General features: G+C 40.3%; 2 protein-coding genes and 1 pseudogene across 3 annotated transcripts; 1 reads left to right on the top strand and 2 right to left on the bottom strand.

Moving 5' to 3' along the window:
* Window positions 1–1,048: 1,048 nt before the first annotated feature.
* Window positions 1,049–1,603, bottom strand: LOC137133473 (piggyBac transposable element-derived protein 4-like; annotated as a pseudogene).
* Window positions 1,604–2,381: 778 nt separating this feature from the next.
* On the top strand, window positions 2,382–9,944 carry gjc4b (gap junction protein gamma 4b). Its single transcript, XM_067516410.1, has 3 exons — window positions 2,382–2,600; window positions 7,228–8,401; window positions 8,494–9,944. Exons 2-3 carry the CDS (start codon window positions 7,255–7,257, stop codon window positions 8,505–8,507), a joined length of 1,161 nt encoding a protein of 386 aa, XP_067372511.1. The 5' UTR covers window positions 2,382–2,600; window positions 7,228–7,254; the 3' UTR covers window positions 8,508–9,944.
* A 1,375-nt stretch (window positions 9,945–11,319) lies between these two features.
* On the bottom strand, window positions 11,320–20,620 carry LOC137133143 (lactase/phlorizin hydrolase-like). Of its 2 annotated transcripts, none has more exons than XM_067516408.1 (17): window positions 19,946–20,620; window positions 19,742–19,812; window positions 18,897–18,974; window positions 18,633–18,726; window positions 17,807–17,891; window positions 17,026–17,704; window positions 16,293–16,941; window positions 14,657–16,207; window positions 14,288–14,556; window positions 13,911–14,201; window positions 13,631–13,829; window positions 13,307–13,509; window positions 13,095–13,201; window positions 12,779–12,910; window positions 12,401–12,624; window positions 12,027–12,284; window positions 11,320–11,804 (listed from the first exon to the last, which is right to left on the bottom strand). In XM_067516408.1, the coding sequence occupies exons 1-17, from the start codon at window positions 20,547–20,549 to the stop codon at window positions 11,596–11,598; spliced, it is 5,703 nt and encodes a 1,900-aa protein (XP_067372509.1). In that variant the 5' UTR covers window positions 20,550–20,620; the 3' UTR covers window positions 11,320–11,595. The 2 variants fall into 2 exon arrangements, with proteins under 2 accessions (XP_067372509.1, XP_067372510.1); XM_067516409.1 differs by having other exon boundaries at window positions 12,048–12,284; window positions 19,946–20,619.
* Window positions 20,621–25,153: the final 4,533 nt, after the last annotated feature.

The following is a 25,153-nucleotide window of genomic DNA, read 5'->3' as shown; positions in this document are numbered from 1 at the left end:
AGTGAAAGTGCAGCAGCAGCCCCAATAAAATTCAACAGCTGAGAGGAAATCTCATGTTTGATTGAGTGTAAGAATATTTCCGTCTTTCCAGTGAAGATGAATGGTTTGTCCCAAGGAAAAACAAGTCTGTATGAGTTCAGACAATTGACTATTGATTTGGTGATTCATGACATGTGCTGTTCCAGAGCCACTTTAGTCCCAATGTGGGACATAAATCCCTGCTTAGTGAGTGAACACTCTACCTTTTGTCTTCTAGTGATGAACATTAAATGTAGGATGTAGCTTCAAAGAGAAGGGGAGGGGGGGGGGGGGGTGCATGTGCTGCCCTGTGACTTGGAGAAAGGCGTCCTGTGAAGGCAAACACGTCTGAACATCTGCATGAGCAGGAAGTGCACCCACGTGTTAGTGGGTTGTCTGTTGCCCCACATTCCCTCACAGAGACAATAGAGACAAATGGTGGTAGTTGATAGACCCGCTGCCAGACAGACCACACAAACTCATTCTGTGTGTGTGTGTGTGTGTGTGTGTGTGTGTGTGTGTGTGTGTGCTGCTTTCTTCACCTGTGGGCAAAGTAGGCAGATACTTTTAACCCTCCTGTTATGTTTATTTCTGAGGAACAGCATTGACGCACATTTAATTATACAAAAAGTCCCCAAAAACATTGTTTATATCTCATCATTTACTCCATTACTAACCATTTCAATCAATATTTAGTTCAATGATGATCTTTACTGTTCACAGATCATGGTTCAATGAGAATAATTCATTTACCTACATATAAATTACAATATTTTTATATGCAATTGATTTTTAAAACTTTTATTATATATATATATATATATATATATATATATATATATATATATATATATATATATATATATATATATATATATATATATATATATATATATGTATGTATGTATGTATGTATGTATGTATGTATGTATGTATATATATATATATATATATATATATATATATATATTTTTTTTTTTTTATGGAGTGATGTTGATAAATTAAAATGAGACACCTCTCCTTTTCAGGGTCAAGTTGACCCGCTAACTTGTAGCTTGTGAAAAAAATTGTCACAGGTTATGTTTTTGCCCCCTGAGACCATGTGCCAGATCAAGCATGACCCTCATAGCCTGATTTTTCTCTGTGGCTCCTCCAACCAGTTTTCCAGTGTAAACCTGTATGTTCAATCCATAGCTGGTGCTTGCATCACATGCCGCCCAGATCTCTATACCATATTTAGCTGGTTTGGAAGCCATATACTGCCTAAATGGGCGGCGACCTCTGAACGCCACTAGCCTTTCATCTACTGTGACATTAGGGCCTGGGATATAGAGAAGGGGAAGTTGATCCACCCACTTGTCCCACACTGTCCTGATAGCTGCCAGCTTGTCCATCTGACAGCCCTTGTTTCTCGATTCTCGAATCGGATTACTCTGGAGAAAATATGAAAAGTCTCCAAAGACATTGTGGCACGAAATAAAGCCCTGCCTGTCTCTGCATCCCACAGACTAGCTGTCGATTCATCCTTTGACCTATAAACCCCAGCCAGGATGAGGACCCCCAAAATATGCAAAGGGAAATGCATTTCATCTATTTCCTTCCACTTCTCCCCGAAAACACGTCCTTCCTTCTAAATTAGTTGTTTCAAGATTGGTTTTCTGTATTGAGCTGGGCATGAGCAGACAGTCACTGCCATCCTAGTGGGTCCAGGCACTGTATTATATTTTCTACAGACAGTTTTTTGGGGGACGAAGAGTTTTTGGGGACAAATTTCACCATTTTTGATGTGAATGTCTTGCAAAGAGGAATATGAATAGCATTTTCTTCATTTAGTTCATAATCCGAATCATCAGAATCCGAATTGACCTCAAGATAGTCTTCATCTTCAGAGACATCCTCCTCTACTTCACCGTCCTAATCAAGGATTAGTTTCAGAACCTCCAGGGTGTGTGTGTGTGGGGGGGGTGCACAACCATTTTTATTTTATATGTCGATTACACTAAATAAGCCAAGCAGAAGAAGTTTCAGAGTGAAAATTTACTTTTAAGTATTTTTTTTTTAAACTTTAAAACTGGTCAATTTGACCCAGAACATAACATGAGGGTTAAGTAGGAAAATGAGCATCTTGCATTGGTAACAATGTACTTTTACATACTTTTGAAAGTAGTTGTGTTTATTTAAAATACTAAGCACATTGTACCTCCAGCCGCACTTCCCCACTAAACATGGGATATTCATTCTCTGCTTTCTAAGTACCGTCCTGGTCGTATCCGAAATCCGAAAACAGGATTGCATCAGGAGCTGGCAGTGGATGCTTTTCCTCCACTCAGCGCAGATAGGGGGTGGGGTACCCGGCTGGAACTGGGAGGAGAAAAAGGGGGGATTTGGGAACATTCTTTGTCCTCCGCCTGCAGTACAGCTCACAACGAGTGGAAAAGAGACACAAGCTCCTCACAGGAAAGGAAATCCCTCGATGGCTTGACATAAGAAAACGGGAGCTCGCTTTCACAAGAGAGAAAACAGAGACAGAACCCGACGAACTTTGAGGAACGACGAGCGAGGACCTTAAATCCCAACTTAAGGTAACAAACAAAGCGTGGCGGCGCTGAACGCTAGCGCAGACGCGGCGGCAGCATCTTTAGCTTGTGCTAACAATGGAGCTTTAGCCCAAGTTTGACCTGGAATTTAGCGCCGTGACTTGTTGTAAAGCCGCGAAAGACTTTTCTCGTGTTAACAGCCCGCGTCCCTAAAGCCTGCGTCAGCGAATATATAGTTTAACTTAACATTAGTGAAACGTTAACTTTAGCGTTACTTTGTGCGCACAGGCTCATTAACGTTACAGCGCATACGTTTGTCGCAGTGTAAGGAGCTGGTGCGGAAAACTGATTGAAAACGCGGCGTTATTAGCGACACACGCCTTTCGGTTCAGCTGGAAGGTGAAATATTCTTATAATTTTAAGGGAAATATTTTCTGTGTTAACTGGGTTTGGTTGTGTGTGTCGGGATGAAGGGACGCGCCGGGATTGGGTCGTGTTTGTGTTGCATCCACCCGTTTATCAAATCGCATGTCCTGGGGGAAATATTTTACAATGTAAAGTGTGTATGTGTGTTGTTTGTTTTTGGGTTTTTTTTCCATTAGTGAGCGTTTACAGACACAGTCTCCACAGTCTCAGCCTTTTATATCGTCAGTTGATCGTTGTGGAAGCGCGTGCAGCCGCCGTGACGTCTTCCCGTTAGCCACGAGGAGCCTTTTCTCCCATATCCCTCAATTTTCACGAGTTTCAGTTTCACCTTATGGCCTCACTACTTACACATAACGTGTGCATTAAGTCTAAACGATAATGGGAATGGAAACGCTGAGAAATGCGGCATAGTCAAAAAATTTCCACGTTTCACCACCACTCTTCAGTGGACGTCACTCCTACGACTCATGCAGGTTTTTTTTTTTTTTTGCCTTTTCCTCCCCAAGCCCAGGGCCTCTCGGCTTTAGGGTTTCCTTGGGACATGTATGAAGGGTAACCAGAACTAGCCTCCCAGATGTGAGGGCCACAATAGGCTCTCTGTTCTGCAGGACTCACACAGCGAGGAATCTGCTGCTTTGCTCCGCTCCTCACATTGAAACAGGCTGCTGCAGACAAATCAGTGCTGTAACAGCGCACAAATTGCCAAAGGATTTCAATGAATGTAAACAAGTTTGTAGAGTTTCTTATTCGATGGAGACGTAGAATTCGGACAAGTTTAAACACAGAAACGCCCTTTTTAAAATAAAGTTCGCATTTAAAAATGATCTATTTGTTGCCCCCAGACTGAACGTTCCTTTTGGAAATCTTAAACATTTTAAGTAGTCTATGTCTTGGTTACAGCTTTTACAATCCTAGGGACCCTTCAAAAGCTATAAAATCACACTCCAGTATTGGCTCCAGAAATCTACATTTTTAGACTGTTATGCAAGGCCAAAAAAAAGACAGTTCCTCTGACTCCTCATGCTTGAACACATTTCCAAGACCTTTTAAGCTGAAAAGCATGCGGAGTTGCTACCAGAAGCAATGAGACTTCACAGCAGAAATAAAAGAGCTCCAACCACCACGTTTAAGACTTGATATGGGTATAACTGTTTTACGAAGGTGACCTAATGTAAACATTTTAACCAAGATTTGAACTTTAAGTTTAGCTTGTTAGGACTAAGTGACTTATTAGGTCTTATCTTTTGTGTTAGGCAGTGGCTTTCCTTGGACATAGAAGTCAACTCTGAAAGTAGCTTTGGGCAACTTCTAGCCCTTGACCATACAATACTAGCAGCAGAGTATGCTGTTGACGGCTATTTCTTACACGTCTCTTGCAGCTTGTCAGTAAAGCAACGTGACCAACTTTTTAGGAAACTTTTGAGTCCATGATGGTAAAGGTAACTTGGATAAAGCACTATAATAGCTTACAGTTGAAGTTGGGGCTCAGTATTTTCACCACGAAACCTTAAGCATACACTGAGAAGCTTTTGACAGTTGTGTTACTGTGGAAACCTGACAGTGAAGATGTACTGTTGTTCAGGTGTAACCATTTGCACGTGGTATCTAGGTCTAGCAAAGGCAGCACTGTAGAACGCCACAGGCATAAGATGGTGCCTCAGGTAGCTGTTGTAAGTACTGCGTTGGAAAACGTTTTGAAAAGTGGTGAAAGAACAAATAGTTTGTGGGAACAGTAGAGCACGTTTCTACCTGCAAAACATTACACATTACGTGTGGACCTTTTAATTACCAGACTAAAAGTCAAAATAATAATTATAATAATAATAATAATAATAATAATAATAATGGAGCAACAGCAAGGGAAAAGTGTGGTGTTATTCATTTATCAGACCTGATCATTCATAAGTGTCCTTTGTGTTGGAGCTAAGAAATTTTGAAAAGTTTGAGCTTCATTCTAACCCTTTATTTATCAAGGGAAGTCTTCGACCAAACTTTCAAACGTTCATACAACACTGACATCTGGGAGTCGCCCTAAACAAACAGTTATTGTGAAGGATATCTGCTGGAGCGCTTTGCAGGATGTGTCCTCTTTAAAGGCTTCTCAGTAGTACTTTGTTATTGGGTAACTAAGCAGAGATAAATATCCTTATTTGGAGCACATTGTTTAGTGTTGTCAATGTCCATAATCCTCTGGGACAGGTTTTTATTTTATTGTTTTTTTTTTTTTAATGTCTAGCACTTTTCTGAACTGTTTACATGAGTATTAAAAAGGCTAAGGGCCCTGGGTTGTACTGGAAAACAATGGTTGGTACAAGTTAGACCCTTCTGAACAGCAAATGTTTAGCCCTGACCTGGAAGGTGCATGAAAACCGCGGTGACAAAAAAGTTGATGTTGTCTAACCTTTGTGATGAGAGGACATTCTCAGTCTCTAAGATGGTATTTGGAGTGTAGCCTATAGCCTCACCTCCACATACCTGCCGAGCCAAAGCATAAAATGGATTTGAATGGCAGTTTGTTTACTACAGCGTTGGAGAGGTGTGGATTGATTTGTGTGTATCACTGAACATTGATTAAAAAGAATGGATTCCAGTTTACTCACCTCTGATGCAACTTTTCTAGCATTGTTGCAGTGTATTATGAGAACGTCTTCTCTTAAAAATATAAACAAAAATAAGAACCTAGTAGGTGATCTGTGCCAATGCATCCTTAACATTTGGCCCAGGACTCTAAACCAAACCATTTGTTGCTTCAGGTTTTTAGAACTAAGCATAAGATAAATGTGATTTATTAGTAAAACAGGAATAATGAGATTTAAAGGATAAAGCCGTAATATTCAGAAAGCATTGCCATGGAGTGCAAAGATGTCTGCAATTTACTATTTTGTATTTGGTGCCTAAACTTGTGACAGTCTTTGAGTTTGGCTGCTGTAGATTTGGAGTAGAAGGGCAATCTGTAAATTACACAATTTCTCGGATTTAACCTACAGTTGATTTAAACTTGGGCCCACCTAGGTGCAGATGTTACATGGTAGCTGGAGCAAAGGAACTGACTACAAGGTCGTGTGGACCTCAACAAGGTAGAGTAAAAAGTTTCAGTATGTAGCTGTGGAGGCACACAGTTTCTTGGTGAGTTCAGACATACTTTGAAACCCTTGTTTGATGAAGCTGTTCGTGAACGTGCTTGTGAGATCACTGTGCTTAAGCTTGTACTTACAGTTGACCTGTCATCGGCTAAGTTGAGAAGCAAGTACAATAAATGATTGTCATTCAATAATCTCAGGAGTGAAGTATTGGTGGAACGTCCGATTCGAGTAACATGGCCTCTACGATGAGGAAGTTTGGCATTTTGAATGTGATGGAATACAGCCTTGAGTGATGGTTGGTGGGGTAAATAGTTATACAGCTAGTAATCTCCCAACTAGCAACAGAAATGGTGTACGGCAAAATGTAGCCCTGTTTTTTTTTTCTTTAGAGAAAATGTAACTAGTGCGCAGTGTTTTTCTCTTTATTTATTTGTTTGTTTGTTGTGTGTGACGTACTCCATGAACCCGGCTTGCTGTCCTGGTGTCCACCCCAGTCTTTAGAAATGTCTGGTGGTGGTTGCACAATTCAGTGACATCTCCTAAGATCGTTTCAGAGATACTTGCCTGAGCATGTCTCAACTCCAGGGGAGGAAAATTGGTCTTGTGGAGCAGAGAGACAAAGTCAAAATAACAAAGAAATTGTTATTTTTACCTCTGTGTGTGTGTTTAACCTATTTACCTTTCACCTGCTTAATTTACAGTATCATTTTTTTTTAGCTGATCCTCATTAAATTGGGGTTAAATATCCTTTATTTAACTGGAAACCCAGTTTAACAGTGATACAATTCCGCCACCTTGGGGCCATCTTGTACATTAATATAGGAAGTCATGTTAACAAGTTCTACAAAATCTGTCCAACTTAGATTATTAATAGAAGCTAATTGTTATGAAATGTTTATGTATTGCATCAGAATTTATAGCCAAATTTTTGTAAATGTATTATTTACAACTTTATACTGATCAGCATTTCACATGTCCTAACTGTTTGATTTAGGTTGTTCTAATATATTAATGCCCATCCTTTAAAATCTGACAATTATTTGTGTTCATGACAAACTGTTATTTAGACTAAACGTTTTCTTTAATAACTTGCACATGTTAGTGACCTTTATAGTTAGTAAACAAACTATATCTGAATTCAGTTTTCGTGTCTTTCTTGACAGATTTGAGAGGCTCCGTTTTGTTCCAAAATGAGCTGGAGTTTTCTCACACGGCTGTTGGATGAGATTTCCAATCACTCCACATTCGTGGGCAAAGTGTGGCTCACCCTCCTCATTGTCTTCCGCATCGTGCTAACAGCAGTTGGGGGCGAGTCAATCTACTACGATGAACAGAGTAAATTTGTGTGTAACACACAACAACCTGGTTGTGAGAACGTCTGCTACGATGCATTTGCACCACTTTCGCACATTCGCTTCTGGGTCTTTCAAGTGATTATGATCACTACGCCAACTATTATGTACCTTGGCTTTGCTATGCATAAGATTGCCCGAATGGACGACAATGATTACCTGCCCCGAGGCAGGAAGAGGATGCCTATAGTAAGTCGTGGTGCTAACCGGGACTATGAGGAAGCGGAGGACAATGGGGAGGAGGATCCCATGATCCTGGAGGAGATTGAGCCAGAAAAGGAAAAGGAAGTTGTGGAAAAGCCCAGCAAAAAGCATGATGGAAGGCGACGCATCAAAAGAGATGGTCTAATGAAGGTGTACGTGTTTCAGCTGCTATCACGTGCTGTCTTTGAGGTCTCATTCCTGTTTGGACAATACATCCTTTACGGGCTGGAAGTAGCACCGTCATATGTGTGCACACGCTCCCCATGTCCGCACACAGTAGATTGCTTTGTCTCACGCCCTACAGAGAAAACCATCTTCCTGCTTATCATGTACGCAGTCAGTGCCTTGTGTCTACTCTTCACCGTGTTGGAGATCCTTCATCTTGGCATCAGTGGCATCCGTGATTGCTTTTGTGCACCAAAACCTCGGCCTCCAACACCCCGTCACCCAGCTCTTGCCAGTCAAAGGTCGTCCATCTGCCGCCAGCCCTCTGCACCTCCGGGCTACCACACAGCGCTGAAGAAGGACCCAACAGGAAAAATGGGCTTCAGAGATAACCTGGGAGACTCAGGCCGTGAGTCATTCGGAGACGAGGCTTCATCACGGGAGCTAGAGAGGCTACGTCGACACCTAAAACTGGCCCAGCAGCATTTGGATTTGGCTTACCAGAATGAGGAGAACAGTCCGTCACGCAGCAGCAGCCCAGAGTCCAATGGCACTGCAGTTGAGCAGAACAGACTAAACTTTGCCCACGAGAAGCAGAGCAGTACATGTGAGAAAGGTGAGAATTCTACCTTTTTAATCTTTTAGGAGGGGGGGGTTATTAAAAGAAAATGCTTTTATTGTCATTGATTTTCATGTCTGTGTTCACAGGTCTCCGTGCATAGGTTGTCATCAGCAGTACACATCAGGAAGCATGAGCGCACAAAAGGGAATCAAACAGGGAGTGTGTGTGTGTGTGTGTGTGTGTGTCACATTGTGAATTTGCTTGAGGTGGATGAAGTCAGCCCAAGCCTTCCAGTGTTGTGGCCAGCCACGGTCGAGCATTGAGTCAAACGTGGAAGAGACTGGTCGTCTCAACCCAGCAATATTTGAGACACCAGCATGTCTGAAGATCCAAAGTTCAACAAAAATGCTTATCCTGTACTTCTCCCTCAGGGCAGCTAATTTTTTTTGTTTGTTTTTTGTGTGTGATTTAGAGCTATTAGTCATTTTTATGAATTCGTTTTGTGTTGGAGGTTTACAGTGAGTGCATCTCAAGATTGCCTTAGACCTAAACTGGTACTCCATTTCATGGCATTTTGTTAAGGTAAGGCCAAGCCAGCTGTAGTGCAAAAAAACCTGTTTTGAACTGCAACATTTATATCTTGTTGTTTCTGAGGAAGCGAGTTCCTGTAAATGCAAACAAGGGGTCCTATTGGACACAGCACCACTGAAAACGGTACTGGAGTTACTGTCACAAAGACTTTTTGTTTTTTTTCTGTGAAGTTTCTTAAAAAGTTGTCGGTTCAGTTTCACTATTTTATTTTTTTGCATTGTTCTGACAGTGTTGGCAGGGCACCAGTCCTGGTGCCTGGTGTTGTCTCTGGAACACACTTGGGGTGCCTTTGTCCAAAGGAATAAACATACCTGGGTAATGCTTGAAAAACACGTAACTCATGATATTGTTTTTTTTATTGGTTTTAAACTTGTATTTGATACTGTTCTTTATTTTTGTACTTAGTTTAGAGTATTGTGGTATTGAAATGGGCTGTTGTTACTGTGGCCAAAACTTGGTTTGAATCTTTGAATGACATTCCCTGCTGTGTTGGCTTCCTAATGCCTGATTCAGTCCATGGACTGGTGCATTCTGAAAAACGGTTCAGTACAAATTTGAGTTAAACTGCAACTTTTTCTGGTTTGGATGATTTATTTTTTATTTTAATACTATAGCTTATTTTAAGAAGTAGTTATTAGGTACACGATTTCTGACCAGCAGTTGGTTTTTCTCTACATACCCAAATCTAATGGTATCGTTTGGTTGAATCAAACGAGTATTTGGTGGATGGTTGCACGTTCATATCCATGTCATTTCTGATTTCTTGGATTAGTGTTATCACTTTTATAGGGTCTCAGTGTAAAATCATTTCAATGTGAATTCAATAGCTTGAATGGGCTTTCAAGATGCCAACTTTTGTATTCTGAATTAAACCCCCAGTGCCATTTGTGCCGACTCAGATATTGTCATCTCAAGTTATTTTTGAACATTGCTTTTTGTACTTTTTATACTTTTTTTGTATGGATACTTTGTGGTTAGATTTAAAAATAAAATCTTTTTCAACAAATTCCTGTTGTTTTTTTGTTTCTCTCCTAAGAATTTTTTTATTTTTAATGTTTTAGCTAAACTTATAAATTAGGCCTAAGCACTGGACAAAATATGTTACAGTCTCACAGCTCATGGTTCACATTGAGACATTCAATTACAGGGCATTAGTTCACTGTAAATTCTATTTGTGATTTGGCCTCCTGTTACACTTTTCTGGCATTTCAAGCTAAGACTTGTTGTGTTTTCACGTAACTGATTATGTGGTGTGCAGATTTTCATTGTGAGGCTTGTGGAACAGAACAGTGTTCATTAAGCTTTATAGCAGCCATCACAGTAGCTAGTAACTTTATAGTAGCTTTATAATGCAGCATGATTTTTATTATTTTATTTATGTTTTGTTTTGGGGACAAAACAGGTTTAAACTCCTTCAGCCTTTAAACCACAGCTGAACTGTGGGGCGACTGTGGCGCAGGAAGGAAGAGCGGTTGTACACCAATCTCACAGTTGGTTCAATCCCCGGCTCCTCCGGTCACATGTCGAAGTGTCCTTGAGCAAGACTCTGAACCCCAACTTAGCTGCTCCCGGTGAGTGTTGGCCTGCTTCAAAGCAGCTCCCCCATCTGTGTATGAGTGTGTGTTTGATTGTGAGTGTGAATGGGTGAATAGGAAGCAGTGTAAAGTGCTTTGAGTGCCAATAGGTAGAAAAGCGCTATATAAGTGCAGAACATTTAACTAATAGTAGAGCAGGTAAACTTCTTCTAAATCTGCCCCAACTATTGTGGTTGTTGGCCCAGATTTATCTTGTATTGAAGTGGAGAGGGACAATACCCTTTTCTCTGGCATCCTGCTAATAATCAAAAAGAACGGAACATTTAACATTATTACCATTCAAATACAAGAACAGCAAAGATGCTATGCAGCAATCCTCATCTCCTAGTACCTAGTGGACATAACATGCAGTTTTTATCCAAGGATTTCTGGATAAAAGCTAAGCGCATAATCAATGCCCAGAAACTCAAAGTCCTGGATAGGAAACAACTGCCTTGTCTAAGTTAATACAATACGTTGCATTTTGAGAATTTAATCTTGAACTCAAATGTCTAGTGTTCAAAACAACTTCCACCTCCTCAGCTGACATAATTTGTACAGCCCTGCTCTAAACAAGAGACCAGAGCCTTCAGTTCAACTCTGAGAGGAGTTCTGGCCTTGGACGTTCTGCCTTTTCATTTAAAACCATTAAGAAATGGAATAATTCTCCTTGTTACTTTGAAAAAATATAGATTTCAATAAGTTTTCATTAAGAAACCAGATCTGCAAACATTATTTGATTTTTAGACGTATTATAAACAAGTATGTGTGTGTGTGTGTGTTTGTGCATGGGGTGGAGGTCGGGTATAGATTTGTGGATGTGGGTATTTTATTGAATAGTAAGTATTTCATGATTTTAAATTATTAATAGTATTTGCTTGCTCAATGAGTATCTGCCACAAACTACAGATAAAAACTATTGGCTAAATCTGGTGCAATGCATCTTGTCTCGTATGAGTTTTTTTTTTTTTGTACAGTCTCGTTTTCAATTAACATAATTTTACATTTATTAACATGCAGGAAATTTATAAAATAGAGTTTGAGGATGCTAATAGTTTAACAAGCTTAACAACGCTAATCATTTCACAATCTATTCTCCAACATCATAGTTTCTAAATGTTTTTTCCTGGACTGTTTCCTTGACACACAGAAGCAAACAGATGAACAAATAGCTCCAAATATGGCAACTATTAGTAGAGCAAAGGTGGAATGAAGTCCATTCTCAGCATCATTGGTCGTGAGCTTCATACCCAGGAAATTGACATTGTCATCCGTCAAAGGTGCACTTGTTCCTGCAAGAAAGACACAAGATTACCATATTTAAGTTTGCTCACAGTAAGCAACGAATTCAAACCCATTTAGTCAAAACCAAATTGACTGTTCAGAGGCACTTAAGGGGAACATGTCTAGAGAGCTTTAGCTCTGCAAAAAACGCATCTCTTAAACTCATTTAACAGCTTTGAACAGCTGTTTACCCCTGCCTTCAAACCACAGTACATTTAAGTTCCACACACCTGAGCAACATTGCAGTTTACCTTCAGGCGCAGGGTTCAAACAGTCATGGGGCCCAGAGGCAGGATCAGGGAATCCATTGCATTTAATCATGGCAGAGTAAACGGCAACAGAGGCCTTGGCCACTCGAGGAAGGTTAGGGTCTGAGCGATTGACATAGAAAAGGCCAAATCTCTCCGAAAAGCCAGTGGCCCACTCTAAGTTGTCCATCAGCGTCCAAGCTGTGTAACCACGGATATCCACGGCATCTAGCAAGTAAGCTAGAAGGACAGAACAGCTTAAGGAATGCAAATGAACTCAACTCTTAAATTGTTGGGATGACTTTGAAAATGTGCCCCTCTCTGCAATTCCTGTTCCTAAATGTATTCACTGATACCTTTTAGCAGCTGGTTGATGTATTTTTCAAAGTAGTAGATCCTTTGAATGTCATTTAGGTCGACAGGCCCCCTCTCTGAAATGCCATTTTCAGTGATGATAATAGGTGGGTTTCCATATTCCTCCTTAATAAAGTTTAAAATCCTCCGGAATCCAAATGGTGAGACCTTCAGCCAAGATGAACCTGAATCCAGCCAGGTCCGATCAGCAATGGTCCCTACGCCTCTGTGTGGAGAAAACACAAAATAGACTACTTTGTGATTATAGGTTATGGGCTTAATAAATTAACCTGCTGTATTACGTGAGCTGTACTCAGAAAATAGTATACGAGTATAGTTCACATGATCACTGTGCTGTGGGTATGTAAGGATTTGCTTACCTGTCAGCATCATAGTGCTGAAGTTTTCCAAAGTCCACAGGAAATGCCAGGACAGTGGTGTAATGATTAAATCCAAAATAATCATAGGTACCTTTAATCCTCTTAATCTCCTCTGGAGAAAACTCAGGCAGCCTAGAGAAATTAAATAAGGGAATTTATTGAATTTATTTGATGAAAATGGGAGAAACGGCATCTGGCTTAAAAACCTGTGCCCAATTAAGTTATAAGTTTCCCTGAGGCGACCCGTGAAGGGACAAGCCGAAAGCTGTTGATCTATTTACATCGCAATCTGACTTAACAATAGTTTTTAAAATACCGTGATTTTGGCAGACCAGCAGCTAAGCTTCGCTCCCGAATGATTGTCTTCATTGTGTTGCTGTAGTCTCCGTTAAATATGGGGTGGGCAAACCACCCAAGTTGGAACTGCAAGAAAATACACCTTTAGAAACTCCAACTTTTGACATACATATTGTGTGTAGCAGAATAGGACTGTAGAAAACTGTAAAACTTGTATGTAGTATATTGTACCTGCACCACGCGTCTTGCAGCATCAATGTCCTCCTGCTTATATGGATTTCTGGGTTCTGACCAGTCAGAATTAATGGTGATGGAGATAATTCCGTTCTGTTTGGCCCGGTACTTGTCATTGTAGAGGTGCCAGGTCTCAGCATGAGCTTTAATCAGGTTGTGAGCCACAATGTAAGGCAGGGTGCCCGGTCGGAAGCTGATACCTGAACACATGCAGAGGAAAGGACATATTTAGAGGTTTGTTTAACTCACTGTGAAAAGTCAAGCAATCTTGAAATAGTGTGAAATAGCATGTATGAGGGAGATAATTATCTAAAGACCTACCTGGGGCAGCTGTTCCATAGCCATGGCCAATGTTTGCTACATTGTATGGCTCATTAATAGTTATCCAATATTTCACTTTGTGACCAAGTTGGCTAAAAATGACGTCTGCATAATCTCGGAATCTGGCAACGATTGTATCATTCTCCCAGCCCCCAACGTCCTGCAGAGCTTGTGGCAGGTCCCAGTGGTAGAGAGTGGCCTGACAGCAAAGGAAAAAAACAATTTACCAAATTTACCATAACAATTTATTTTTGATGTTCTGACAAAAAATGATACACACATGAGGTTGGATGTTTGCAGCAAGCAATGCATCCAGCAGTTTGCGGTAGTAGTTGAGACCAGCCTCATTGACGTAATCGGTGGTGCCATCAGGAAGCACCCTCGGCCAGGATATGGAGAACCGGTAATGTGTAACTTTAAGCTGTTTCAACATAGCAAAATCCTCTTCTATTTTATTGTAACTGTCACAGGCTATGTCCCCATTGTCATCATCAAACACTCTGAGAGGAGTGTGAGCAAAGGTGTCCCAGATGCTGAGACCTTTTCCATCTGCTCTCCAGCCTCCTTCAATCTGGCAAGAGTAAGTGCAGACATATATGTAAGTAAATTTACGCAGAGTAGGGACATTTCCTGAAAAGTTCATTTCTGATCAGTTACCTGGTAGGATGCGGTTGAAACACTCCAAAGGAAATCTTTGCGGAAATGTCCATAAAGCATTTTTTCATCTTCAGATGGAGGGAAACCATTGTCCTTCATGACCTGGTAGTAGAAATGGGCTGAGTACTTGGGGGTCCTTGGTAGGTTTGGGTGTGTGAAATCCACGTGGTGTAATCCAAACCCAACTTTGTACCCATTAAGCCACTCGAAAGAATCCATGAGAGATGTTGCTATGTAACCTTTCACCTTCACACCATCAATGTCATAGGCTGGTATTAAAATACACACACACATAAATGATTAAGACTAAAAATCTAAACCGTTGTGGCCATCAGTGTGTATCTTTAAAAATCTATTTATTCAGCATACCTTTGAGAGCCTCATCAATGTAAGTCTTGTAATAAAATACTCTGACAGAATCATCCCAAGTTGTCTTAGAGTCTGTAGCCACTCCATTCTCAGAGATGTAAATCTCTGGATCTCCATATTCCTCCTTGATCCAGTTGAGGAGTCTTCTCAAGCCCCATGCAACTGCTCTTTGTTTACTTATGGCTGTGTTTGGTGAATCATTTTCCTCTGCTTCTGATACGTCCTTGTCATATTCATAAGATTGTGGGGTAAGTCTCAGTGTAGCATGGTGTGCAATTTTTGTTGTGTAGTGATTTAAACAGAATATGTCAGCAGTTCCTCTGATGAAGCTCTTTTCTTCTTGAGTGAATGAAGGGAGTCGTGACTCTGAAAGCCGTTGGAGTTCACTTTTGTTTCCAACTTGCCACTTCATTGTATCAGGATAGTCGCCATTCTTGAAAATAGGGTGAGCGAACCAGCCAAGTTGGAACTGCATAGCACGATCAGCAGCCACCACTTCACGGGGAACATTGACATCTTTAGGTTCCATCCAATTGGCATTGAGAGCGATGGATACTAGACCACCTTGGGTTTTGCGATACTTATCATCATATGTGTGGTAGGCTTTGGCATGAGCTTTTATCAGGTTGTGTGCAACTCTATAAGGTGCAGTGCCTGGATTTTTTACATTTGGTGGAATCTGTCCAAGTCCATAACCTGACCATGCAATTGAATGAGGCTGGTTGAAGGTGATCCAGAATTTGACTCTGTCTCCAAAAGTGGCAAAACAAAAATCACAAAAGTCATTAAAAATGTCAATCATGTCTACATTGTCCCAACCACCAAGGTTTTGCAAAGCTTGAGGGAGGTCCCAATGATAAATTGTCACCATGGGGGTAATGTTATAGGCTAAAAGACCTTCAATTAGTCGGTTGTAGTAGTCAACACCTTTCTGGTTCAGAGAGGTACGCCAACCATCAGGAAAGATCCTGGACCAGGACAGAGAAAATCTGTACGAGTTCACCCTCAGAGCTCGCAGCATGTAAAGGTCTTCTTCTAGTCTGTGGTAGCTGTCACAGGCCACATCTCCATTGGCGTTAGCAGGAATACTGCCAGGTTTCTGAGTAAAAGTATCCCAGATGCTGGGCCCCTTCCCATCAGCATTCCAGCCACCTTCAATCTGATAAGCTGAAGAGAATACTCCCCAGCTGAAGTCTTGTGGGAAAGTGCCATAGTGATAAACATCTCTCTGGAATTTGGACTGGTGTGAGAATTTCTCCCAGATAACCTTTGATTTAGATGGAACCTCTGAGGATGACAAAGCAGTTAGAAGGCGGGTGGGTTGCCTTGTTACTGCTTTTAAAACATTGTCTTTGCTTATATCAAATCCATTTTGCTTGATAACCTGAGAGTAGAAATACGCAGATTGCTTTGGGGTTCTAGGCCTGTCTGCATCTTCAAAGTTTACTTGATGAAGACCAAATCTTTGGTTGTAGCCTTGTCTCCCCTCAAATCCATCCATGAGTGACTGCACTGTAAATCGCTGCACATCTACTCCATCTAAGGCCAATGCTAAAGATAAGAGGCACACAACATCACTCTCAAGTTGAAGTTATTTCAGCACAATGTAAAGATGGTTTCCTATCTGTGAACTTACCTTTCAGAGCCTCGTTGATGTACCTTTTCATGTACTCTATTCTGCTGGTGTCATTGAGAGTGTCCCCACTGTACTGAGTAGCCATCCCATTCCCAGTTATATAGATAGGTACTTTGGTAACATTCAGGTATTCAGTGGAAATGTAGTTTAGAAGCCTTCGAAGACCCCAAGGTGCAGAAAAAATCCAAGCAGAAGCTGTGGAGGGCCATGATGGGTCTACATGTGCCTGGAAGTCACCTACACCCTGAGGACTGGGAGTGCAGCCACCATCACTACTGCTGACCAACCTGGAGGTATAGTGGTTTAATCCTAAAAAGTCAGCTGTTCCTTGTATCTTCTTTCTCTCTTCAGGAGAGAAATGGGGCAGTCTTGCAGGCTCAGAGAGGGGACACTTTTTTCTTTTCTCTTCAATCTGAGTCTTGAGTATTGCTGGATAATCCCCATCTACAAATATGGGATGTGCAAACCAGCCCAGCATGTGCTGCAGGTATCGATTTGCAGCTGCTATGTCTTCAGGTTTGGAGGGGTTCATGGGTTCCGCCCAATCCGAGTTCAATGCAATGCCCACTTTCCCTCCTTGTTTTACCCTGTACTTGTCATTGTAGACATGCCAGGCTTCAGCATGGGATTTAAGCATATTGTGAGTGACCTGAAAAACAATAAAGTAAGCTTAAGCTTAAGAATGATACTGAAACAGTGTACACTTTCATACCAGCAGTGACATTGCTCTCACCTGATATGAGGCAACCACATAGTCCTTTAACCCAGGGGGATGCTCGCCAGTGCCATACCCAGCATGGCTCACAACCCACGGACTGCTAAATGTGTTCCAGGTCTTGACCCTGTCTCCAAACCTGGAGAAGCAGAAATCTGCGTAGTCCTTGAAGGCATCCACAATGGAAGCGTTGGTCCATCCTCCGAGCTCCTGGAGTGCCTGGGGCAGGTCCCAGTGGTAAAGCGTGACAACAGGCTGTATGCCAGATTCAATGAGAGCATTGACCAGCTTGTCATAGTAGAGCACCCCTTTATCAGATTGGCTGCCTCTGTAGCCGGAGGGGAAGATACGCGCCCAAGATATCGAAAACTGGTAGGTGTTTACATCAAGACCTCGCAGTAGATAGACGTCATAATCCACTTTGTGGTAACTGTCACAAGCTTGATCAGCTGTCTGATTGGCAAAGGCTAGGCCGTTGTGGCCAAAATGGTCCCAAATGGTCTCTCCTTTTCCACCTTCTAACCAGCCACCTTCAACCTTAAAGGACTCGCTGGAGGTGGCCCATTGGAAGCCAGATGGGAAAGACTTTTCAAAGAAAGAATCTCTTTCTGTTGTGGTCTGGGCCCCAAACTTATCCCACACACTCTGATAACTGTTTCTGAACATTGTCCTTCTTGTGTAGTCTTGAATACTGTGACTTTCGGAGGAGAGAAGCACAAAACCCAGCACAAATTAACATGAAAGACTTTGGAAATTCTTATGAATCAGTGTATTTTTTTTTACCAAGATAATGTCTTACCCAGTGGGAACGTCCTGCATGTCCAGTTTACCCAACATGTCCTTCATGTCACATCCCAAAATATTCAGGTCATTGTGGTTGAGGACTTAATGAAATGAAATAATGAAAATAATGAAATATATAAAAACATATTCCTTTTTGTTACCAAAAAATCTCTGCATGGGGATGACATGTATTGACTGCTGGGCATATTGCTTAGTTAATCATAGTTCTGAGCTTTGATGCATGAATTTAAAATAGAAAAGTAAGTTCTGTTGGTCTGTGCTCCACCACGCACCACATTTTATGCTCCACCATGCAGATAATTGTCCTTGTAAAACTTTATTGTTGTCACACTGCAAAAAGAATTGACACAAATAATTACCCTATGAGAACCTTTTATGAGTATTATACAGTAAAATGTTTACAGCATTGCTGTTTTTATTGCAGGGTAGCCTTGATGCTCAGTCTTAATCTTTTTAGCCATTAAAAACACATTAGTCTTGATGGTTACTGTTTTTAAATAGCTGTATTTCTTGTAAACTTTACCAAGGCATGTTGAAAATTCTGAACAGATTTAATTGCATGTCGGCTGCACACATGATTCATTCACACATCCATTTATTAATTTAAAATCTACAGCCACCGTTAGAGTAAGACGGTTCATTGTGCACAAAATGTAGCTGTATTGTAATTGAAGAAAGAACACAGAGGCACTGTTGTGATAGAGAAAGTGCAGCAGGAACAAGAGACTGTTAGTGTTTGGTAATGATTGGGAATATAATTAATGGTATATATGGAATATTGGATATCACAGTAATATAAAGGGAGCTGTAATGACATTTACCTTGCAGGAAATTTCCAAGAAGCTGGAACTGATCGTAGGAACACTCGTGAACATTCATCTTGTATATCAGAATTGGCAAATTTCCACTGGACATCTACAACATAAAATAATTTTTTATTTTTTTTTTTGCTCTTTCGCCTTATCCAGTGAGTTCAAGGTCACCCCAGCCAATCATTGTCTGCATGTTGATTTTCACAACATATGTGGCTGTAATACAAAGTTCAACATGAAAGGTAACAATGTGTAATGTTCACCGTATTGTACCTGTAAGGTCCTCAGCTCCATTGCAATGTTGGATACAGAAGAACAGTCAAATTCAATGTGTACTGACAAGAAATCCATCTGTTGAAAACAAAAGGTACGGCACGGTATGTTATCAGGCTCAGGTCCCTTGCTGTGTCACAGTAAATAAGCTTGAAACTCGAAAGGCGTTGTCTCTGGGACAGCTCAATCGTTCTAAGTAGTCCAAATTTCTTATTTATTGTCTTATTACCAAATCAATTATTATTCAGTCTAATATCCCAGTAGGATGTTACACGATGTAGCAGCAGGTATTAGACTGACAATTGGGAAACACCTTGACAGTCTGTCATCATTCATAAACATGGGTAGTAAAGAATATTCATCAGAGAGTACTTTGTCCAGTTACAAAAAAACATTAGTTCCAGTGAATGTTTTTTTTTTATTACGATGTGAGTATGGAGAGGGCAGAGACAGGCATAGGCAACACGCAGCTGACACGTGATCTTTAAACACTTTTAGATAAGGAGAGGTATAAAATGTTGTGTTTATTTAAATGTGCTCTAGGATGCTCAATAACTAAATAATCAAGTATAGTATAATAGTATATCTTGCTGAGATTAGAGCCTAATTTCTGATCAAGGAGGAAGTTTATATTATAGGATATTATATACACATTATAAGAAGAGGTTCTTCTATGTCCTGTGAGTGTAATTAATGATGGTAGAGTTCACATTTAGAAATATCAAAGTAACATTTTTCTCTAAATACATTTGTGTGGATGAAAAAGCAAAACTTTTAATGGCCATTCTATATATTACAAATCTAAAAAGTAGAAATACTTAAAGAGAATCATTGGTGGAGCTTACTGTAGTTGAAGCTTTGATCTGGGAAAGCATTGCAGCAGCAGTAGCTCTCAGTCCCATTGACAAACGTCTCCCTGTAACAACATGGAAAATCTACGTCAAGGGTTGTTAGAATCTACACATGTTTGCATACATTTATTCTAATAAAGTTACAGATTTAAGATGGTCACAAAGGTATTTCCTCCTTTTTTCATCAGTTTTACTTACCTTTTCCAGGAAAGTGTTGATGGAACAGCTGGTAAATGTTCTTATTGAGCTGAAGGATATTTTGCTGAGAAATTGCAGGCTGCCCATCATGCCAAACATGATCCAGTTCACTCAGTGTCACCCAGGAATGGGCCAGTGCTCCAAACTCCTGGAAGGCAAACTCGGCATACTTCAGAAACACCTCAACCAGCTCCTGGCTCTCCCAGCCTCCATACCTTGACTTCAGAGTGTCTGGCACTGTGGATCCATGAAGGACAACCAGAGGCTGAAGGCCCACCTCCAGCAGCTGTCTTAGGAGGGTCTGGTAGCAGGTAACCACATCCTGCCTCGCCTGGCTGGGTAGGCCTGTAGGCAGGAGCTGAGCCCATGACAGCGGCACTTTGAAATGGGTCACCCCTCTGCTCTGGAGATACGCAAAGTACTGTTCAGAGCCTGGAGGAATGGGTCGGCTACAGTCAAAGGCATCATTCACCCCAGTTCTTGAGCTTCTCGCTGGCTCTTCTGTCAAAGGCCCAGCCAGAAGCATGAACTCCTCCTGTCCATTCACCCCATAACCACACCGACAAAAAGCATACAGACACACAGCCCACAACAGGTTGGTCATTGTGGCTTAAAGGGTGAACTGATATTATCCGCAGGCAGCCTCTTTATGAAAAGCAAGACAGTGTTTTTTTATCATTGCATCACAACTCAATTAAGATCAATATCGTATGTACGGGGTGTTAGTTACAGTGTTTTATTGCGCCTGTGTGATAGACAGAAAGACTCTGAACTCACAGAAGAGATAACTGCATTGTACTTTAAAAAGCATTAAGTACATTATTGCAGTCTTTTTAAATGTTTATTTTATCATGCAGGTAAAGTGTCAGAGACGATGTAGAAGCTGTCGAAGGTAATAGCCCAGACTTGAAACCAGATGTAGCCAAAGCTGCCAAATATTCTAATTCTAAACAGTTTGGTTCACGAGGAACTAACGGGTACTCGAAAAGGCCAAAGGGGGTAAATGAGGAATCACCAACAACCGTACTTGCATGTCATGTAGGAGGGAAAACCATGCAGGCACGGTAAGATAAGAACATGCGAACTCCACACAGAAAAGCTACCGTTTGAGCCGACCGTTTGAACCCACGAGGTGGCGACCCTCCTTGAAGCAAGACACTAAACCCCAACTTGCTCCTGGTGAGCGTTGGCCAGCTGCATCGCAGATCCCCCATTGGTGCGTGAGAGTGAATGGGTGAATGAGAAGCAGTGTAAAATGCTTTGAGGACAATAGGTAGAAAATATAAGAGCAGCCCATTTACCATGACCCATCTGTGCCGTGAGATGCGAGCTCTCCCACTGTGCTGCCCCAGAGTAACCCTCCATGTAATTAATTATTACCTCTGCCTTTTGGGACTTTCTCTGAGTAAGCATTAGATAGCAAGTAATAAATCTCACTACTCTGTGATGTGCTGTGTCAGGGACTGATATGAATAAGTTTTATGTGCCAATGCACATAAAATATTTATTTTTTAGGAGGAATTAGCCAGTCATCCTCTAGCCTTCTATTGTAAAAATGATTTAAGGGAAAGTCCTCGTGCCTTAAAGCAGTACAATAAAACTCAACAGCTGTCACTTTTACCACTTCAGGGTTACTTGATCCTAAATCCTGCTCCGAGGATATTTATTTCATATATGCTTGGAACCTTAACACTGCGGATAAACTAGTTTGATTACTTTCTGACCACACTTATGTTAAGGGCAAATCTGGACTACATTTGCAAATTTCTTATCAATATCACTTAATTGAAACAGTCCTTGTACTTTCATACCTGAGTTATCTATTAGAGCATGGAGTTGCATTATTACTTGAGTACTGAGTTTATTTACCTTTTTTGGCAAAATATTCTCCACCTGAACATGAACATTTAGCAGCTTATTATATGTAGAGTGATTATGGCAGTGCTTAATGAGATAAGAAGCTTGGAGCAACAGAAATATACATTATATACATATATATATTCTGAAGATCAGAATAATTCTTACAATGTTTGGGATACAACTAGTAAGATCACAGCGATGTAATATATAAGCACAGTCTTTTAACAATTAACAAATGAAGAATGTTCATCTGTAACATTTTTTTTTTATTGTGTCAAAATGAATGTGTGTGACATATTTGTGCTAAGTATTTCTGCGTCAGGTTCAGGGTTTAGATTTCATGTCAAAGTTCACCTTTATGAAAAGTTCCTTAAGGGTTCTTAAAAAGTTAGTCTTGAAAAATCTTTACAGAGCCTTTGGACGGTTTCTGAAATTAAATCTTTAAAATTAAAATCATTAAAATCTTTCTCAATATATAAAAGCAGTTGTCTAGATTAAAATTAAAAAGGAACCCACTTAACTAAAACTTAAAAATCTTTTTATTGTCTTTAGGTTCACTCTTTATTACTGTGACACTCATATTTTTTTCCCCCAGTATTCAGCTATAATTACTCAACCAAATGATGAAAACTACTGTATTTCAGTGGTAGGAAAAGTACACAAACATAATATTCAAGTAATATTCAATATTATCCAAAGCACTTTACAATGTGGCTTCTCATTCACTCACACACAGATGGCAGTGGCTGCCATGCAAGGTGCTCATCTAACCCAACTGGGGTTTCACTGGCTTGCATAAGGACACTTCGACACATGGCCGGGACAGGGGATCGAACTAATGACCCTGTAATCCATGGACAACAGCCTTACCAACTGATCTACAGCTGCAGTTTTTATACTTAAGTTAAATTACATAATTTCTCACTCTAGAGTAAGAATACGAATGATACTGCAACAACATGAATGTACAAGTCTAGACCACATTTATTCGACAAACCTTCAAAAGAAAAAAAATGCTGCAAAGAAGTGATAGTAAATATTCAAACAAAAGGGCCAAAACTGCCAAGCAACTTGATGTGGAGTAAAACTGGCAAAACTAGTTCAAGCTGATTATAGTCACTTTATGTACTGACAGGCGGTTAAGCAATAAAACCATATCAACATTTAGTAGTTAATTTGATTTTGTATTAAAAATCTATGTCTGCAAAACGGAACTAGTAACTGTAAAAGCTGTGAACTTTATTAAGTATTAGTATAATAGTATCATATTTTCTTCTAACTTGTAATGGAGTTAAAGTAATTAAAGATGAAAATACTCCAGCAAAGTACACTGTTGCCCATAAAATTGGAATAAAAAATGTTATAACTTCTTGTCATGAACTTATTGTGGCAATTTAGTTCATAATATATTGCAATAAAAAATAAAACACAATTAACCTTTGCAAAAAAGAGGAATGTGTCTGAAAACAAAATTATTCCAACTTTATGGGCAAGAGTGTACAATTACTGCAAAACTGCACTTAAGCACAGTTCTTGGCTAAATGTACTTGGTTAAAGTTACTTCCCACCTCTGCACTAATTTATTAATTTAACAATGGACACAGTCAACATAGCCATGCTCAAAAAGCTTTTCCTAATAAATATCTCTGCAGCGCTGCTAGTGCTGTTTAGTGAGTGAATTATTAGGAGGAACTAGGGTCTCAGAATGTATGACACCAAGAATTAACCAGATCAAGGTATTTTATAGTTAATGATACACATTTTTAAAGCAGAAGTTAGATCCATTCAAAACACAATGTTTTATGTGAATAAATCATATTATGTCTCTCCTACCAGAGAATAATGTTTAGAAAACTCCCTGATTTGTCTCTGAAGATGACAGAGCTCTTGGGTCAGGAGCTTTCACACCATAATGCTGGACCAGCTCTGTACATCATAATTGTATGTTTTCTTGCAAATGTTTTGGAAACAAATAGGAAGTTAAAATGAGCAGCTGTGGTATCAAGTATCTCTAACAGAAAAGAAAATGAAAATAAAAAAGACATTTAACTTTCTATTCACAATATTATAACAGTTTGTTGAAGATAAAGTAGATAAAGCTAATAGTGAAATATAAGTTTTAAAGGACTGTATATTTCTAATGTCATACATGTTATAGGTAGTACATATACTTATTCATTACTTACATTCACTTGTTCACTTCAGTCTGTTTTCATTACAGCAGTTTCTGTCTTCAGTTCTTCCTGCATTAAATGAGTGTCTGAATACTGGCATTGTGTTTCTGTCACTACGTTTGTGATGTTGTGATCATTTACTCAACATTTCAACATTTATTCAGCAAAATTAACCAAGACTTGTGTCCCTGTCAATACCTGACCTCTAGATGGCGCCAGTACATGGTTTTTGAGTTTAGACCGGCTGTGATGCTGCTGTTGTTACAATATGTGGTAGTTACACATTCGTTTACGATTAAAATTAAACTGAAATTAAAGCTTAGGCTAAATAATGGCACCAAATAAAGGAGCAAATCCATCATTTAGCAACAAAAGAGAGTTTGTGTTGTTTGTGTTGAGAAACTGAGTGTAGCTGTCACTTTGACTGACAGTCTCTTGTATAGTCCGCAGACATTTTGCTTATTTTGTAGCGTTTTAATAAACTAAGATCCTGATATGGATGCACTTAACTCAGAGATTGACTGAGCCCTGATTGCAATAACAGAATCTGCCAGTGGGACTAATAAATCATTTTAGTGGTATATTTTATAGCTTTCAGAGTCATCATTAGTTTTTAATTGCTGGGTAGGTGGTTGCTCCTCCTCAGGTTGTTTCAAACTTAAGTGCCTTGCTTGAGGGCACCTCAGCAGCAGTTTCTAAACACTGCATGACTCTCCCACACGTGATCTGGGGATTTGAACCATTACTTTCCAGGACACAGTTCAAATTCTCTAGGTTTTGCTTTGCAGTTGTTCACCAGCGATCTCTTGCTGAAACCGTCCCCTCCCTGTAAGTGCCAGTGAGACATCCGCCTGCACGTCCTCCTCAGTCAATAACATGATCTACACAAACCATTCTTCCTTGACAAAGATCTAGCAGGGCAAATCGGCATCTTCTCTGCGCTCCTGCTGGGATCCCTACATCTGGTCTCCAGGGCGACCCACCTTCTCAACAGGATATACGCATTAACTCGCAGTGGGGGGTCTCCTCTGCATGCTCTCCCCTGCTTACTTCTCAACAGTCCTGATCAACAAGGGTTCTGTTCAATATCTGAAACCCCAGAGTTCGTCAGAGTGGGTAATGACTCAGACTGGAAGAAAACACATCCACTCATAGTTTTCATGAAATGTTTATA

Source organism: Channa argus, chromosome 9, assembly GCF_033026475.1.
Source record: "Channa argus isolate prfri chromosome 9, Channa argus male v1.0, whole genome shotgun sequence".
Lineage (NCBI taxonomy): Eukaryota > Metazoa > Chordata > Actinopteri > Anabantiformes > Channidae > Channa > Channa argus.
The sequence above is the reverse complement of the archived record's forward strand: the minus strand, read 5'-3'. Positions and strand labels throughout refer to the sequence as shown.

Coding starts and splice junctions, on each gene's coding strand:
- gjc4b (XM_067516410.1), top strand. CDS start 7,255: ATGAGCTGGAGTTTTCTCACACGGCTGTTGGATGAGATTTCCAATCAC.
- LOC137133143 (XM_067516408.1), bottom strand. CDS start 20,549: ATGACCAACCTGTTGTGGGCTGTGTGTCTGTATGCTTTTTGTCGGTGT. Junction 13,830..13,910: donor CTGCAAACATCCAACCTCAT/GTGTGTATCATT, acceptor CTTTGCTGTCAG/GCCACTCTCTACCACTGGGA. Junction 13,510..13,630: donor CTATGGAACAGCTGCCCCAG/GTAGGTCTTTAG, acceptor GCATGTGTTCAG/GTATCAGCTTCCGACCGGGC.